Source organism: Prinia subflava, chromosome 11 (assembly GCF_021018805.1).
Source record: "Prinia subflava isolate CZ2003 ecotype Zambia chromosome 11, Cam_Psub_1.2, whole genome shotgun sequence".
Classification (NCBI taxonomy): Eukaryota; Metazoa; Chordata; class Aves; order Passeriformes; family Cisticolidae; genus Prinia; species Prinia subflava.
The window spans coordinates 13,660,730-13,678,954 of record NC_086257.1 but is presented as its reverse complement, the minus strand read 5'-3'; the positions used below and the strand labels follow the sequence as shown (position 1 = coordinate 13,678,954).

Below are 18,225 nucleotides of genomic sequence, written 5' to 3'. Positions count from 1 at the left end.
TAGAGCTGTAACAGGCCAGGAAGAGGAATGAATGCATCTTCTAAGAAAATATTTCATCTGAAAATACATCCGACTTTTTAGGAAAGATGAAAACTCAGCCTGGCCGATAGCTGCCCATTAGCAGAAAAGGATGGCAGTTCACTTTCCTTGACACAAGGCTAAGAAAATATAAGGATCAGGAAAAAAAAAAAAGAGTATAAAATACTTACAAGCACATTCTTCTCAAAACATATTTCATAATATGCTGCACATGCTAAAAATCAATCACCAAAAAAGCAAATTTGGACACAACATTTCCAGCTTGCAAGGGATGGAATCAAAATTTCTGCCCACAGTGTCTTGGACATAAGTCCTGTATTTACTTTCCAGTCCTTCTTTTTTACCTAAGATATCCTACTTTAGCATCTATAAAAATAATGTCTTATTTCCTAAAATTTCTCCACTTGCAACTTTTGAAACAGATGGGCAGAATCTGCAGCCACTGAGAATGAAAACGGACCATTTTAATTGCAATTAAAAATCTTGAAATCTATTTAAACAGCTATAAGTCCTGCTAAAATGCACCTTACAGCATCTGCCACCAAACAGTCTATAATCAGGATTCATCATTAGTCTCTGTACCTCCTTAAAGGAAAGAGTTTCTAAGTTGTTCTCTTTGGATTCTCAGTCTCCAAGGAGCTTCTGTACACAGGTATGCCTGCACCTCACGTTTTTGCTTCTCTGATTGTTCTTCATTGGTGCAGGCACCCAGGACCACAGCCATGGTGTGTGCCAGATGGATTTTGCTGCACCCTGGACTTGGAAGAATCTGTATGTCTGAGCTGCAGCACAATGCCAGAGACGTGTCACACCACGTGGCAGGCCTGATACCACACGAGCCTCTTCACCTGTCCCCAAAACATAAACCCCATGTTACTCACAGACCACTCTGAAACTCAAACAGATCCCTTTAGGTGATCCATGACTTAGCCAGAACCTGGGGCTATCACACTTTTGTGACCGTAAAAACCAAAAGGTTATGACTTTTACTTCAAAATGCATTACCAAGAGCTTTCACATGTAATGCACTTGTAAAGATTTCAGTATTATTTGAGTATATCTGTGTTTTTACAAGCATATGGTTTACAAACACAAGAGATATTCTACTTGAGAGGCAGCCGCGCCTTAAGAAATGCACCTTACAAAAATGGGAGCTGATGAGTTTACAGCTCTCCAGTAACTTGCAGCTGAACCCTTAAATACTAAATCATCCACATAATGTACAACAGATGCTTGGGTAAGACATACGAACTAAAATAACTATGGAAGATCAAAAATCTTCAACTGCATTTTGAAAGGAGTTAAGGTTTTAATCTGTACTACAAACAAAGCTTAACACTTTAGTCAACTAACCAAGCTCTAACAATAAGAATGACATAATAGTTTAATGAATACATGGAAATTTTACAAGTACACGAGCTAAATTTTAACAAAGCCCTCCACTCAATACCTATTTTATCACTTCCCATCTTAGGCTTTCTGTTATAATACAAGCTTTTGTTTCTGTGTTTAGGCTTAAGGAAGACCATTGTATCCAACAATCACCAAACCAAAATTGTATTTACATTTGTAGAGTGTATTCTTTGTAAAGTATACTTTTTGCAGGCTGTAATAGCAGTTGCAATGTTTATAGTAGAATACAGGCTACATTAAGGAAAGATAATTCGACATCTAACAATAAACTCAGTATGTCAATTCATCATGATAACGAAGTACTATAGCCAATACTACACTCAAAACTTACTTTCTAACCAGTCTTCAGGTCATTGTTTTCAGACCACTTAGAAATTTGTTATTAATACAGCAGCAATGAAGAAGTTGAAGACACGTTGGAAGAGAATTTAGGAAAGCTGATGGTCATCTCAAGGACAATTAGTCAAGCATTTTGCCACCTAACCTTCCCAGCATCTCATTTACCTTCAAGCAGCAGCTATTCGCATTAACGAAAATTTTAAACTGAAAAATCAAGCACCAAATATCACAATCACACAAAGCTTGTTCCCACTGTCAGGCTCACAGAAACAGAATCTTTATTCATTTCCTTCCAGATTTCTGGATCTCTTACCTAACTGCCATGAGGGCAAGAAGACCTGCCCCAGAGTCAGGGAATCCAAAGAAGCATACATTTATTTTGGATGCTCATTAGTTCTTTTGTCTCTTGGAAGAGTATACCAGACACTTGAGTTAGAAATTCACAGACTGTGTTTTGTTTGTTCTTGGAAGAGAAAGTTAAACTGTTCCGAATACCTTGGGTAAGGCATGGGGCCATTACACCCAGCACTGAAGCTGTTTGCAAAGAAACGTTCCTTTCTCACATGAGGCGTGAACTTCACTCAGCCCTTCCATGTGATTAAATAACCCAAACTATTATGGTTAGATAATGGGGATGGCAAAGATGCCCCATCCCAGCACCAAGAGACCCGCAGCCATTCCAGTGGAGAACTGGGAGTCTGAAGACCCAGACCCAGCAACAATGGGTCCTTTCAAGGAAGCATTTCCCCTCAGGGGCTGTGCCAAGAGCCCAACCTTTCCTGTGTGGCTGCCGCCTTATTGTGCAATGTAGAGTATCTGCTTCCTGGGATATATTTGCTTTTGTAGTATGGATGCTCAATAAAAGGAGGCAATGACTTTTTTTCCTCTTCCTCTTAAATTCTTGGAAAATATTTTTGAGGTTAACATAAGAACATTTGAATCAAATTTCTCTTTGTCTGCAAGGAGATAATCAAGCTCAACTAGACTAACTACAAGAGATGAACTTTCTTCTAAAGTTTAGACATTGAACTTTTGTTTCCTCAGAAGCACATACAGTGGCATACAACTATGACCACAGAAGTCACGTTCATTGTAAGCAAGCAATTGGCTTTCACATCTTCCTTTCCCATCCTAGTTATGACTTAGTACCTTTCACTGCTTTCAGCCAAGCATTCTCAGACAAAGCAGCAGTATTTCTTCAGTTTCCTGAAGTCAGAATGGTCAGCTGTGTAACTACTGACACAACACAAGAGTATATTCCAGAATAACAGATACATAATAGCACCAAACTGCACTAATTTTTAAAAATATATTCTGTCAGAAAAATCTATAAATTTAACCAGGGATTTCTAATGTTTGCCAAAAGAATATTTTTTTTAAAATGTTCATAATAAATTGACACAAAGTCTGAAGTCTGTGGCACATTCACCTAACTTAGATCAGAAACACTTCAGGGGAAAAGCTCTTGTGTGCAAACAACTTGTCAATCAATAGAAATACTGTTCACGACAGAAACTGTTAAAACTCTAAATATCATATAACACCAAATATTAATGTTAAAAGACCATAAAATAATTAAATTCCATTTAAGATGTCACATATGACAAACTATTTGTTTTGATCTCAAATTGCAGTAACTGAAATAATTAACAGAAAAATCTGCAAACAAGTTCCATCCCAAGACTGAACTGCTGTACAGGACAATTTTTTATGCATAGGAATTTATAGGCCCTGACAGCTTAACTCCTGAAAATTATTGATTTACCCTCAGAACTACCATATGAGGCAAGATGAAAAAATCAAGGGGGAAAAGTTGCACTCTGTTTCCATGGAAAGAAGTTTGACAAAGACAAGAAGAGAACAGACATTAACATTTAACTCCATGCCTCCATGCCTATAATGTAAACCTTGGCCCACATCCATCTAGCTACTATGTCCCAGTCATTCAGAACAGTCCTACAAACCCAGAAGAGCTTCAGAGATTTAGTAAACACCTATATTTCAGAGAAGGACTTCTACAATCCATGAAATTAAATTAACTACACATCCTACTGGAACACGTTTCATCATTGCCCTAAATAGTTCAATTTAAATGACGTTGTTCAGTGCTTCTGTGCCCCTTCAAAATTACTTCCACAACATCAGCAGTGGGAGACATCTCCCATAAAATGGAAACAGACTGCAAAAATCCCTTCAACTGCTGCAATCTTCTCAGTCCTAATGACCATCAGCAAAAGTCGAGTCTTGTTTCTCCCATAAGTAACAGCTTTTGCTTATCAGTCCACTTAGAGTTAGCTTTTATCCTTCACGCTTACCTTAAAGGAGAAATTCTGCCTTAACATATCTTGTCTAGAGTAACATTTTTATCTCTGTTTGAAATACCTTTTTGAGAACTTTCTTCCCTAGCCTATAAAAAATTTTGTAACACTATTAAGAGGTGTAACTGTATCCATCTTCCATGCTGTGTGGAGGAAAGTTTCTTTAAAAGCAAGACTGAAATGTTTCAAGTACTCAAAGTGTATCAAGGAATGCTTTTTCCTCAAGCCTTGACCTCACTAACTGAAATATCACCACTGTCTAGCCAAATATTCAGAAGTCTCTTCCTAGATAGCTCTCGACCCAGCTTTCCCCCTTCATGCTTTTATCATAAATGTTAGGTGAAAACAGAGGTCTGCTCCCTAAAGCACCACTGAGGACTGCCACAATTTCACTTATATTAAATGCTTAAGTAGTTTTAACTCCATACCCCTTGTATCAGTGCCACAAAAGAACAGAGAGCCGGGCTGAAGGCTAATAGAGCAACAAAACAATGGGCCAGAAAGGTCAAATCAAACGTGCATTTCCCCTGCGGTCAAGGAGACAGCACAGAGTCAGTCACATAATGATGCTCCCCAGTGCACAATCTCCAGTCCCAGGAACCTGTAGTTCAAGAGTTTCATGAGCCAAATACCCTATCATCTTATTTATGACTAAGTGGATTTTTCCTGGGGTTTTAAAATTTATTTTGTGGCACATTTTAACCTTGCCAACATCCTGCAAAGAACTCCTGAATTCACAGAGAAGGATTCATTTTGCCCTTATTTTGACCCTCAATCTATTAAGCTTTATGAACATGCACTTTGGTTTCTCCTTGGCTACAACATTCAGAAAGGGAAACTGCCAAACAACTACTTAATCTGAATATAACCAAAATAATCAAAAATGTTTTGAAAAAGACTGCAGCTCTGAACACCACCTTACTTCTGTGGGACATTAGGAAAGGAGTCAACCACCAATTACTATGTTTTTACTATCTTTCAGGCTGATGTTATAGGTACCAAACTCTTTTTCATGGCTGTATATGCTACCACACTTTCAAAACTAAAGAACGCTAACCTAGCTAAAATCAAAATTAGTATCCAAGGAACGAGGATGTTCTCTGATAGAGGGGCACACAGATATAAAACACACTCTTCAGGAATCCAGCAAAGGTAAGATGAGGACAGAGCAAAACACCACACAGATGATTCACCATAAAATACTGCCCCACAAACTTAGCAAACTCAACTGTCTGGGTATTGCTCAATGTCTGCACTACCAAAAATTACAGTCTCCAAAAAAAAGTGAGCTTTACAAAAGGTGAACTACTTCCATTAAGTTTGGCTGGCAAAAAGTATTTTCTGAGAGTGCACACCAAAATATTCCCAACCCAATACATTCTTCTGTTGACAGTACCTCATCAACAGCACTACTGTCTTGACTACAAGGTTGCACGAGTTCTGCTACCGCTCCCATCAATGTTATATACAAGTGTCACCAGACTTCAGTACATAGACAATTCTGGCATTTAAGACACTATTTCTTCACAGACATTTATGCCAGCAGAGGATGACAGCAAGCAGGAAACTATACATTTGTTTCAAATGCAAGGTGCAGACTTCACTAATTCAAAAATACTTTGCTCTGAAACCAGAGAAACTTCTATGACCTGTTCTAGCAATGGACTTACGTGGAACAGCATCTCCAGCAGAGACAGCTGCTATTTAACACACCAGACAGTCACTACTGAAATGACCATGGACTAAGAACGGGGGTTACAAATACTACCAAGCACACCAGTACCAGCTTAAGGCATAAAAATCCTCCATAATACATGCTCAGAATGCAATTATGCCAACAGTCTCCCTACTGAAAAAAAACTTTCTCACTCTGGGGAAGTAATTTTGCTGGATAATGGAAAGGAAGAGTACTACAAGGACAACTCCATCTGTACACTACTGAATAAGGATTCTGTCAGGCTGACAAGACCATAAGTTATTTTTCATTGTGCTCTTGCCCTACAAAAGCATGCAGTTTATGTGGTGAAATTTGTGTGTTTCTACATTTTTGCCTGTTCATTACTAAAGTTATTTCTGCTGGAGAAGATGAGTTCACAAAAACCCACAAATTATATTGCTAACAAAAATTAAAATTTGAAGATGAACTAAGGAAAATTAAGAAGTTAGGAGCACAAGTAGACTTTCAACCAACTTAGACTGCACAACAATGGTTTTCCAAGGGCTTCAGTTCACTCAGACACATTACATCTGCCTCTGCTCCAGACACATGCCCTTCAGGTTGATCTCAGTCAAGCAGCAGAAAGCCATCACAGCAGTACAACTGTAACACAGCAGAAGCTCTGTTTCATCCGTACACTGCTGGCATTTGAAGTCTGGCTGTCCAAACTGGACTCAACACCATTACTCCTTACCACAACACAAGTCTTCAGTATTGCCAATATTAAGGCTCAGTAGGCTGCCTCTAGCAATAAAGCATGGCTATGATGCAGGAAAGTAATGTCAGGACTCTCTCAAAGCACTGCTTAAGGTTTTGAGGTTCTCACCAAATGGACCAACAGACGATAGGGTTAATCTAAAGAATGTACTTTGAGACTGCACAATTGACAGCCCTTTCACGTTTGAATTCCCAGTTGGTCTGAAAAGAACTTTTTTCTGGTTTGTCAGACCTGGAGTACTGCTCTAGTGACAGAAGCACCACTTTCAGACAGCAGCACCCTCAGCCAAAGGCCACTCAAGCCAGTGGAACAATCCTTTGAATTCACTGGGATTTGGATCAAACCTTCACAACTTAATGACAACAGTAGATATGTTAAGACCCCTCCACACCCCTAAGATGAAAATAGATCCCCTGTTTGAGAAAGAGATAAGAAAAATTATCCCTCTGCTCAGAGAAAAAAATCTCTAGCCAACAGTAATACGGCTTTTCAGGAAATGAACCTGTACTCAAAAGTTATACAGTTCAATAAATATTATTACGGGGTAAAGGTGAAGTCAGGCAGGTAATGCAATCCAACTGTACCATCTCCCCATTGGAGGCCAACCATTATCCCTGTCACTGACCTTTCAGCTCCTGCTATCTACTGCTGCATTAAATGGAGCCTCCAGAAAATCAGCTCTTGCCATTGTTGATGTGAAACACCACAGCAGATCTTAAGGGCAGAGTTCATAAGGGTAACTGTACTTTTCTTCAATGATTTGGAGATGTGATATGGCAGTGAAATGCACAGGATTAACTGATGTGTTTTCACACATTCCAGTTACGTTACAAACCAATTGCTGAAATAGAAGGATTAGGTGGATCCTTTGTTTTGCCATGCAGTCTACTGCAGACCATCAAAAGTGATTGTAACAGTACATAAAAACAATGATATATAAAATAGCATGGCTATGTTCACAGTTGGACTTTCCACTTTACAATGGATTCATCGTCACTTAGGCTCCCTGTAGTGGTGAATATACCACAGTATGGGAACTGCAAAGAGATCCTCAAAGCCAAAGGTGAACCTTTGTATAGAAGTGAAATATTTATAGGATTATCACCTGAATCTAAAGCAGTAATCTGAAAGCTACTAAGACTACTAAAATGAATAGAAAATCATCAGTGCTCTGCTAGGCTTAACTCACACAGACATTGCTAACATGTCAGCCATGGAGATTTAGAACATCCTGACAGCACAAGAAAACTCACTCTGTTTGCAGGAGGCAGTATCCAAGAGAAGAAAGTAATTCAGAACACCATGTGTTCCCCAGAAAATACAAGCATCACAGTTCCAACCATTCCAACCTGTACGAGATCTAAACTCACATGATACAACCAAGAGACTGACAAAAAGAATCCTGTATATTTCTCCCTCACTGGCTCAAACTTGAAACTTATAAAACGAGACGAAAGGGACATTAATAGTGATTTTAATCTATTCTCCAACATCAACCATATACTATTCTTTCTAACACACAAACTTGTTCTTCATGGCCACAAGTAAAGACTTCTTAAAGTACTACTTTAACTGTGAGAAATGTTAAAAACTTAGTTGATGTTTGCCGTGATGAAACTTAATCCCACTTCAACCTGCCAATCATGGCCACTGAAAATAACACTTCCTTCTTACAAATCTTTTAAATGCTTGAAATCTCTTACATTCCCCCTAAACTCCTCATCTCTTGCCAAAATAACTTGGATTTTCTTCCACATTTATGAAGTTGTTTCCTCAAACTCTGATCACTCGCATTTCTCTACTCTGAACTCCTTCCAAGTGGTCCAAATTCTTCTTGAATCTTGGCACCCAAAACAGATGCTGTCTGCACAGACTGTACATCAACAGCAAATACAGCCAATGGATTTAAATTTTACGTCTCTCATACAATACTCCTGTTTAAACGTCCCAGTAAGATATTTGCCTTTTCTGCAAAACAGCATGACACTGACTCATGTTCAACTTGTGATCCAGTACACCCCCAGGTCCTTTTTCAAGCAGCTAACCAGTTATTCCTCACCCTGCATTTCCACAGCTGGCAACTCCTGCCTAAGTGCTGAATGTCATGCTATTTTTCAGGTTATTTTGAACTCTCATCATGTCCTCCAACACACAGTCCCTGAGAATTTAATAAGGATATTTAATCAGTCATTGACTAATATTTTCATTAAAGGCAACCATACCCAGGACAGGATCATTTAAGATAACTTCTCATTTTAACATCAAATTTTTAATTACCGTTGTTAATTACAGATGGGATCATCTATCTGCATCCCCCAGATGATGCCTCTATTCACTTATGAGACCATTAAAATGAGGAAAACCTTTTTAAATCAATGAATCAATTAATTCAGGACACTAAACCTCCACTCCTTCTCCTATAGCCACTGAGCCTTCTGCTTCACAGTTAAAAGGTATCAAGACTTCAGACACAATAACTTTTCCCACAAATCAGTTCATACTACTGTATCTTCCAAGCACTTGAAAATAGAATGTTTGTTTATTAATCTCAACTGATGGAAAAAACTGAGACAAACTGAACTGTCAGACTGTTACTCATCTTCCTTGGCTCTTTTCCTTTGTAACCGTCTGAAGATTCATCCTTTGCCAGCCTTCTAGTACTTCTGAGTAGTTCTAGATAATATTTTCAGCTGTTTTGAGAACTGTACAGTGAAACTTATCAAGGCCAGTTGACACAGAAACATCTACTGGAAGTACACTGTAGTGTAAAATACTACCTTGTCACAAATATTCATAAGATTAAGCACCTGCATGACACTATGTGGAAGAGGACAAGAAAAATAGGCACTAAAGCCCTTCAAATGTTCTGCACCTTCTGTACACACGTGCTCCCCACCAAACTAGGCAAGGCATTTCCCAATCTTCCTACTCCTACTAACATGCTTTTACAGGTAGCTGGCTTTTATGTCTCTTGCTATTTCCCGTTCCATTTGCACTGTAGCCTTTGTGATATCTGCCCCTACTAGCCTTTTACACATGCTCTTCACAATGTGACTCAATTTCATATATATATTCACTATTCATATATTCAATTTCTACACATATTTTCTTCTTGCATCCCAAGTCACTTAAGCTGCTCTTACTACTGTTTCTCAAAAGCCTTCTCATTACACTGTTTTCCTATCTTTTAAAAGAATCAGATGTGATCTCACAGACATTGCCATTTATCATCTTTCATTCTGACATCTTCCAGCTAGAATAAAATCTGAAGGAGCTGCCATTTTTGTTACTGCATGTACCCTCTAAACTGAAAATATCACTGCCATATAACTTTGCTAAAGGTCAGAAAAGAAAAAGTTGGGTATTTTGATTTTGAAGGATGATCTTTTAGTCTTAAATACCACATAAAAAATCCCAATCCAACTAAAAATTAAGGGACTTGCTACCAGTTCTACTACCACATCCTCTTCCAAAGAGCTCTTTTAAGATGAACAATACAATGTTACAATTTTATCAAAGCAGAATCATTAAAAAAAGGGGGCTAAATTCTTTCAAATAAAAAACACACAATGAAAAAATGAAAATACAGAATTAATGCAAATGGAGCTAATTCAGGTAAGTTTGACAGGATGATGAATGTGATTGACACTGCACCACTTCAGAGCAATCAGCAACATTCCATGGCCAGGGAGAGCCCTTGCCAATCCCAACCCATGCAAAGCACTCTTTGAAGACAGTGCAGAAATTTTATGTTTTAGAAAAGGAGCAGCAAGACACGGAACTTCAGCTTTTTGTGTAGATTAGTTCCAGAACTCCTGAACAGAAACTGTGAATCACTCATCCTTTTTCATTTATGCCTGCTATTAAGCTACCAGAAATTAAAGTTTACAGTCTTATTTCAATCAGGAATAAAGGCATCAGACTTGGAGCTATAATACAGCTACAGTTTACTACAAAACGAACTTTTGTTCTCTGCTATGCAGCTTATTTAACAAAGGAAGCAGCTTTTTTATGAATGAAAACTATTTTTAGCTCATTGTGTAACAGTGAAAGGGACACATTTTGGCATTACTGTTATTTAAAACATTTTTTTCGATGTTTTGTTGTGAAATTAGGGGTTTTGAACTAGGATTTGTCTTGTATGAACTTTCTCATGTTAATCATAACCAGATCCAAGCACCAGTCAGAATGTTGGGAGTTTTTTTGCCACTGAAAGTCCACAAAACCTACTTCTCTGCACAACAACATTATTCCAGACCCACAGCAGGTTTGATCGTAGTAGATGCCATGCTGTGGAGACCAGTAATCCCTGCCCAAAAAAAACTGCACTTAAATAGAATCTCTGCTCTCCAAGGCAACTCTTGCAGACATTCAAAAGATGGGCCTGGACACAAATAGAAGAACCACTTATTTTCACATTACATTGATAAGGTTTGGGCACTGAGTAAACCAAATCTAAGGAAACCCTTTTTTTTTCTAATTTCCAAAACTCAAGAGTTTTAGGAGATTTAACTAAAGGACTTCGTTTCTCAAGGCAATAAAAGAATGAAACATCATCTCTCCATGCCAGCTACTATCAGGTTCTGTCCTGGGGTGACTTTATGATGCCTGTCTACCACACAGACATTAAATAAGGAAGGTGTTACAACCATGCTCCCTGGTCTGCAGTTAAAGGTGCTTGAGCACAGCACTAAACAGAGACATTTATCACAACAGAAGTAATAATTTCTGCAACAGATCTTGGACAAGCTAAGTCAAAGTAATCCCCTGCTGCAGATTTCTGTTGTTTACAGAAATAAAGCAAATGTTATCTGAAGGTTTCCAGAAAAGGGAACAAGGGTGCAATGATCAAAATGCTTGATGAAAACCTGACCTTTCCATGTCAGCACCCACTTCTACTACTGATTTCCTCTACGACACTCCACTTGGACCTCACTTTAACAATATAATAGTATTTTACTTCCACAGAATAAATGGAACTTTTCTTCATCTCACAGAAAATCAATTTCTTGTTGGCTGTTTTATACTCCGCATAGAAAACAGTAGGATAGTACCTCCTCAAGGCAAAAAAAAAAAATAAATCTGTAGGTTCCATGGCAATACAGAAATTTATTTTTTTTTTAAATAATTTATTAGGAACATAGCAAAATAGCTTGTCTGATGCACCATGCCTGTCACATGGCACAGCAGCAGAACAGGACTGAATCACAAAGTTTCTCAATCACTCCGACATCATGATGCAACTTCCCTTCCTGCTAGGCAGCCCCCACGCTCCCCTGCAGGCACTGGGAGCTTCCTGAGCAGGCACCTGGGACCTCTCACCCCTCTCTCTCCAGGTTAGGGATGAATTAGTGCCTGCCAATGCCATGAGGTCCTCCACAGACTAGAAAGAAATACAGGAACACATGCCTGATCCTACAAGACAACTAACAAAAAATTTAAGCGGGGAAAGCAAAATGAGCTCAAAGTCTAGACAGCACCACAGGAAGACTCTAAGCAGAGCTTGGAACAGCCCCTCTGCTCCTGGGAGGGATTTGGGAAGGCAGCAGCTGCTGTCCAGCAGCTCTGCTGGAGTCTGCAGAACTGCTCAGACCCCTGTCACTGCTTACACCTCTTTGTGTCACAGACAGCCAGCCTGGGCCAAAACCAAAGTTAACAAAAATATCTCGCTTACTCATTTTCTGAAGCATTTTAAAAACTGAAAGCCTTGGAGCACGAGTTTTTCATAGCTGACCTAGGTGCTCACACTACTCAATGTAGCCAGAAGCCAGTGTTCTTTCCCACAGGTGACTACACCAACAACAGATGACATTTTTGTTTCAATAAGTCATGTTAATGATATGCTTCTTAGAAGTCAGCAGGGTTAGATCGGTATCAATAAATTTCCAAGTCAATTGTACAGTTCAAAGTTTACACAGCATATTTTCCTTAAACTTTGTGAAACTGTACTTGTAATTAGCCAACAAGTAAAAGCAGCTAACAAAAGCAGCAGTATGTAACCATCAGTGTCATGCCAAATACCCAAGACAAACATTTCTTCAGCATATGTGTAATAAAGATACACTGCTGTCATTCATGACACTGATGCAGGGACATAAAGTTTATGAGGACCACACTTACATCATAGAGTAAATTTAAATAATGCCAAAAGAGCTGTTTCTCACAAGAAAATCAATATTCTAAAGCATGTAACAGCGTTCTACAAAATTTTAAGAAAAGGTAGAAGTAGCAATTCTTTCAAACATGATGAAACTGATGTCTGAAAAATATTGCTAACCTGTCTGAAGAGCCAGTGTGTGGACAAATCTCATACATACAACAGCTGAGACACCTACAACAGAAAAAAAAACCAGTCAGAGTAGTGAATAGGCTAAATGAAACATAATCTTGATCGCCCTTCCTAAGAAAACATCATACAACTCCAGTGAGTGCATACTGCAAAGAAAACACATTAAAGCATTCTAACTCAGCAACCTCAGAAGAGGAAGCAGTCAGCGTGGCCAGAGAACTATCAGCACTCATGTTAGAACAGTTTAGAGTTAACCATCTCCCACTGCTGGAGGCTACGCTATCTCAGCTTCTTGAAGAGCTCCGAAAGTCTCTTCCAACTACAGCACCTGCAGGGATACACTGATCCCAGCAGGCAAGCCAAAGCACTGATGGCAGCAGCAAGCTTTCAGTGCCTATACTGTAGATAATCGAGTTTTTCTTTAGCTAGAGTATCAGTCCTGTTAAGGTTCTCAGTGTTTAGTTCACCTAGTAGCTGTTTATCACTGAGTAGGCATAAACAGGCCTCCGCTTAGGGATGACGCAGTGGTTGTCAGAGGTGCCCACAGTGCGAGATCTCCATAGCTCAGCTGATAGAGAACTGCTCTATAACAGCAGCAGGAGAATGCACTGACTCATGTGCTGAAAAAAGGATGAGACGCATCGAGTCCTCATCTTGGGCTGCGAAAGTTTCTCTTTGGTACACGATCACCAGCCTTCCCCACCGGCCCCGCCACTGCAGCACACGCTGACGTGTGCCCAGGCGCGGGACTCGGGAACCGGGACCGCCGGCAGAACTGGGGCCGGGCTGAGAGGACGGAGGAGGCGGCACGGGAGGGCTGCCCGAGCTGCCGAGGGGCCCCGATAGCCCGGGGTGGCCCCTGGGCAGCGCAGGGGCCGGCCCGCCGCCGGGCCAGCGCCGCACGTGTCCGGACGCCGGCGGCCGTCACACGCCGGGCGCCCGCGGCCCCGCGCCCCCCTTCCCCGGGCAGCGGGGCTGCTCCGGCCGCGGCACCCGCTCCGCGGCACCGGCCCCGCCACAGCCCCCGCGCCCGCGCCGGGCCGCCCCGCGGGGGCCGCCGCGGGCGGAGAAGCGGCCGGCGAGGCTGAAGGGCGCTGCGGGCGGCCGCGCCGCGCCCGGCGCGGCGGAGATTGCAGGCGCCGCTGGAGGCCCGCGGACCCTCCCTCACCTGCCGGGCCGTGCCGTGCCGTGCCGCGCAGTGCCCGCCGCCCCACTCACCGGCGGCCTCAGCGCAGCCCCATCGCCGGCGGGGCGGGCGCGGGACCGGCGCGGGACCGGCGCTCCCCCCCCACCCCGCCCGCCGCGCGCGCGGCCGCAGCTGCCTCGCGAGGCGCGAGCGGATCCGCCGCCAACCGGCTGCACGCGCCGGCCGCGCTGGGCGGGGCGGGGCGGGGCGGGCGCGGAAGTGACGGCGGCGCGGCACGCGCCCGCCCCGCCCCGCGCCGCGCCGGAAGAGAGGGGTGTCGCGCGGGGCCGGGGGCGGGGCCGGAGGGGCGGGGCCGGAGGGGGCGGGGTTTCTGTGGGGGCGGGGCGGGGTGGGAGAGCACGTGGGGACATTGATGGGGGACATTGATGGGGGGACATGGATATGGGGGGACATGGATATGGGGGGACATGGATATAGGGGACGTGGCTGTGGGGGGATATTGATGGGGGGACATGGATATAGGGGACATGGCTGTGGGGGGACATTGATGGGGGGACATGGCTGTGGGGGGAGGGGACATGGATGTGGGGACACGGCTGTGGGGGACATGGCTCTGCAGAAAGGACAAGGGGGCCCCTTGGTAGAGGGATGGCAGTGGGTGTTGGGCTGCAGGACTTCACCTCGGGGTGGCAGCTGAGACTCCCGGGATCCCCCGGCCACGTGTGTTGGCCGTGGGGTGTCCTGCAGGCACTGCAGGCTGGGCATTGCCCCTGAAAGCTACACGGCAGACATCTCCGGGGAGTTGGGTCCAGCTTCTCCAGTCACCCTCCAGCGTCACCTCCCATTGTCATGGGATGGGGAACAACAGCAGGCCGAGACCTTTACAGCTGCTGTTGGGGGATTTGGCTCCATCCAGCACTGGTGAACACCATGGCGGGATTGACAGGCAGCTGAGGCACCAGATGAGCAGCTCTGCACATCTCACTCCCTGTGAGCACTAGGTGTGTTATGTAGTGGTGAGAGAGGGTGGGAATCACCTCAGGGAAATCCCTGTAAGGAATTCGTGCCCTGGGGCACCAATGAGGGGCTCCATCGCAGACCCCAGCTCGGGTTGGACACAACCCCATCCTCACAGCGGGTCACTCAGCTCTTCCCCTGAGCCTAACAGAAGTGACAAGGGATCTTTCCTATTGTCCTATCTACACCTGATTTTAATAATCCATCCCTGCTTCTGTCTACTGTCTGATCAGTTTTGAAGAGCACTGCAAACCATTCAGAGGATTTGTAAGCCACATTAGGATCTATATTTATTTTCACATAGTACTATTCTTTTCCAGTATTTCTTCTCCACTGCAGATGAAGGGAGCCACTGGCTGTTACATCTCGTTGCATGCAACCCCAGCAATGACTGAACAGGGGTTATATCCATCTGGCAGGACATCACATCACCCCAGCAGCACTCTGAGCTTCCTGCGACAGCTCCAGTGACCCCACAGCTCTGGGGTGAGTCAGCCCAGCACAGGAGTCCAGCAGGAAATTCTGACAGTGATAGAAAGAAAATACATAGTTTTCTGTTGGCCTGGTGGGTTGATTCATTCATGTGACCACTGTTTAAGGGAATGAGAGGAAAAGAAAATGAGAAACAAAATTGCCCCTTTTGGCAGCCACCCACACATCAGGCATAGTGCTGAGCTGCTCTGACTCAAATCAGATGGATGCCTTCCTCTACTCAAAAAAACCCTAAAAACATCTATTTTCTGTTAATGTGCTAATTCTGCTGTCACAGTTTGATTCTCTGTCAACTACACACTTCATTGACCACCTCACCACTCCTGCCAAAGGCTGATATCAGCCTGGCCAAGCTTCTGTCCCTGCTCACCTGGGACACACTAGTTACTGAGATTTATGTAATGACTCAACAGTTACTTCCCCTTATTCTCTGGAAATTCAGTGATACAGTATTTACTAAGAAATCAGTACTAAGGGTTTGGTAATCCTCTCAGGCAATTCTTAAAATGCTTTTGCTGAAAGTTTTAAAGATGACTGTTAACCAGTGGTTTTTATTCACTCTCGTTACATGTGAAAGACCATGTGAAATACCTCCAATTAAACATGGTGACACTATTCTGTCAATTTTCTAAACAAAGATCAGAAAAATTACTGAATAATTTCAGGGGTTTTTTTCATCGAATTGCAACTGTTGTTGTCCAACAGCCAACCTAAATCACTGCTAGGATTTTCTTTGTGCCTCAAGGAAATGCCACTGGTGATCAGTGGTACTGGCCAATATATTTTCATTCAATTTCCCCAGCTAGTTACCCCTTTTGCAAACTGCTAAACTACCCATTGCTATCAGCTTGCAAAATTCCCATCTACATATGTCTTTATTGTTGCCTATTCTTCCCTTTTGAGCAAGATGTTTTGTTTTAAAACCAGAAAAGCCTCCTTTGATGCCAGTGAAATTGTGAACATTTGAGTCACCTAACAACACATTGATAAAGGACTCCTCCAGTTTCCATTTGGACCACACTGAGGTATTTCCTCAGGCTCACTTTTGCTCATAACCTCTTTTAGCCTTGCAAACTTGCTAGCAGTGTCCCCAGCAGAGTCATAGGAATGCGGGGAGATTGAAATGAGTACCCTCCTGCCTGGGTGTTGGAAAAACAGAGGTAAAACACATTAGTAGAAAAAGCTTTCTAGGTCATACAGACCTAGAAATGACTGTGATGAGGAGGAGAAGCCAAGGAGATTTTTTTTTTTTTTGGATGAAGTACCAACTGGTAAAAAGAGCCTATCATATGACTCAGAGGAAAAATATTATGAAATTATTAGTGCTATTAAACAGAAGCTCTTATTCTGTCATTCCCTATTAATAAAAAGAGTTAAAAGTTTTGCTTTGATACAGATATTTCTGTGTTCTTCATCAAAATTCCTTTAGTAATTTTCAATTAAAGATTAATTTCTCATCACATTTTTCAACCCATTGTATATTCTAATGTATTATCTTTATCCCCATTAGAAGATTTCCCTGAACACCTAATTGCTTTTCTTTTCCAGTCGCTGGCAAATTTGAACTCGTTTATTGCTTCACAAACCTCAAACCATGCAGGCTTTTATTAACTCAGAGATTAATTTTGTGGTTGGCACGCTCCCTGCTTTCCAGCTCTCTTGGCATCACTCTGGTTTGTTCTGCTGGAAGTGCCTGGCAACCTCAGCTCTCCTGCAGCATTCCTGGCTGCAGCTTCCCTAGGGAAGCAACAGCTCACAGGACATCACAAGTTATTTCTAGGTATACACCTAGAAATCACAGTATTCAGTGCTTTTAAAACATTAGGTGTTTAACCTCATAGAAAGAAAAAAAAAAGTAAATTACAAGAGAAATTACAAGAAAAACAACAATTTTTCTCCATTCTGTTCACTGTAGAGAGACTGGTTAGCAAGAGGAAATGAACCAGAGAACACAATCCAGCATTGTCATTGCTTCTGGAAATGTTATGACCATTCACAGCCAGTGTAATTCCTCCAGACTTTGCTCTGTGGGAGGAGGTAAGCAGCTTGGGGCTTGAGAACAAGAGGAGGGGTAAGTCCTGCAGCCTTTCTTAACGGGCTTCCCACGACTATTTTGATTGTATAGTTACATATATTCCACCTGAAACCTGAACTGGGCACAAGTCCAGGGCCTTTTTAATAATAAAACTTACAAGTCCTTTACAGCTTTCTGTGACCAGAACATTTCTTACAGATGACATTTCTCAATTGCTCCCTGCCACCACCTTTTCCCCAGTGTCGAGGGCGTTCGCTGTTTTCCGTGTCCGGCTTTGCCCCACTGAACCCTGCACTCCTTCCCAGGTGAGGCACAAATGAGATGAGCAGTGCTCATTAAGTGTACAGCATTTAGTGAGTCTCAGACTGACTAATCACATTTTATGTGCTTTCCCAGTCTGACTGTACCCACTGTTATCTCTCATCTGTAACTGTAAATCCTCCAGGGCAGAGACCAGCATTGTTACCTGTTGTATATTACCTAGCTGAAGGGAGCCAAGGATTTTATGTGCTTTGGCAATAAACAGCATAAATATCATTATGCTTTAAGAACATTTGTGAATTTTTTCTTCTTTGCACATGATTTCTAAATCAGGCAGGATAAGAACCTATCTGAGGATCACATTTGTGTATGAAATCTATCTCGTGCCAAAACTAAGATATGCAAGTAGCAGCAAAAATAAATCAGAACCTACTGTTTAT

The 18,225-nt window shown here is 42.3% G+C and overlaps 1 protein-coding gene across 3 annotated transcripts in view; it reads right to left on the bottom strand.

Annotated features, from left to right (window-relative positions):
• ATP13A3 (ATPase 13A3) overlaps nucleotides 1-14,221 on the bottom strand; it is a 54,958-nt gene extending 40,737 nt beyond the window's left edge. For 2 of the 3 annotated variants that reach the window (XM_063407974.1, XM_063407975.1), the window contains exons 1-2: nucleotides 14,052-14,188; nucleotides 12,822-12,875 (exon numbers count right to left, since the gene is read on the bottom strand). In XM_063407974.1, the coding sequence (XP_063264044.1) occupies nucleotides 12,822-12,859 (38 nt within the window). In that variant the 5' untranslated portion in view covers nucleotides 12,860-12,875; nucleotides 14,052-14,188. Of the gene's footprint in view, nucleotides 1-12,821; nucleotides 12,876-14,001 lie in introns of all 3 variants that reach the window. The other variant, XM_063407976.1, reaches the window with a different exon arrangement.
• Nucleotides 14,222-18,225: the final 4,004 nt, after the last annotated feature.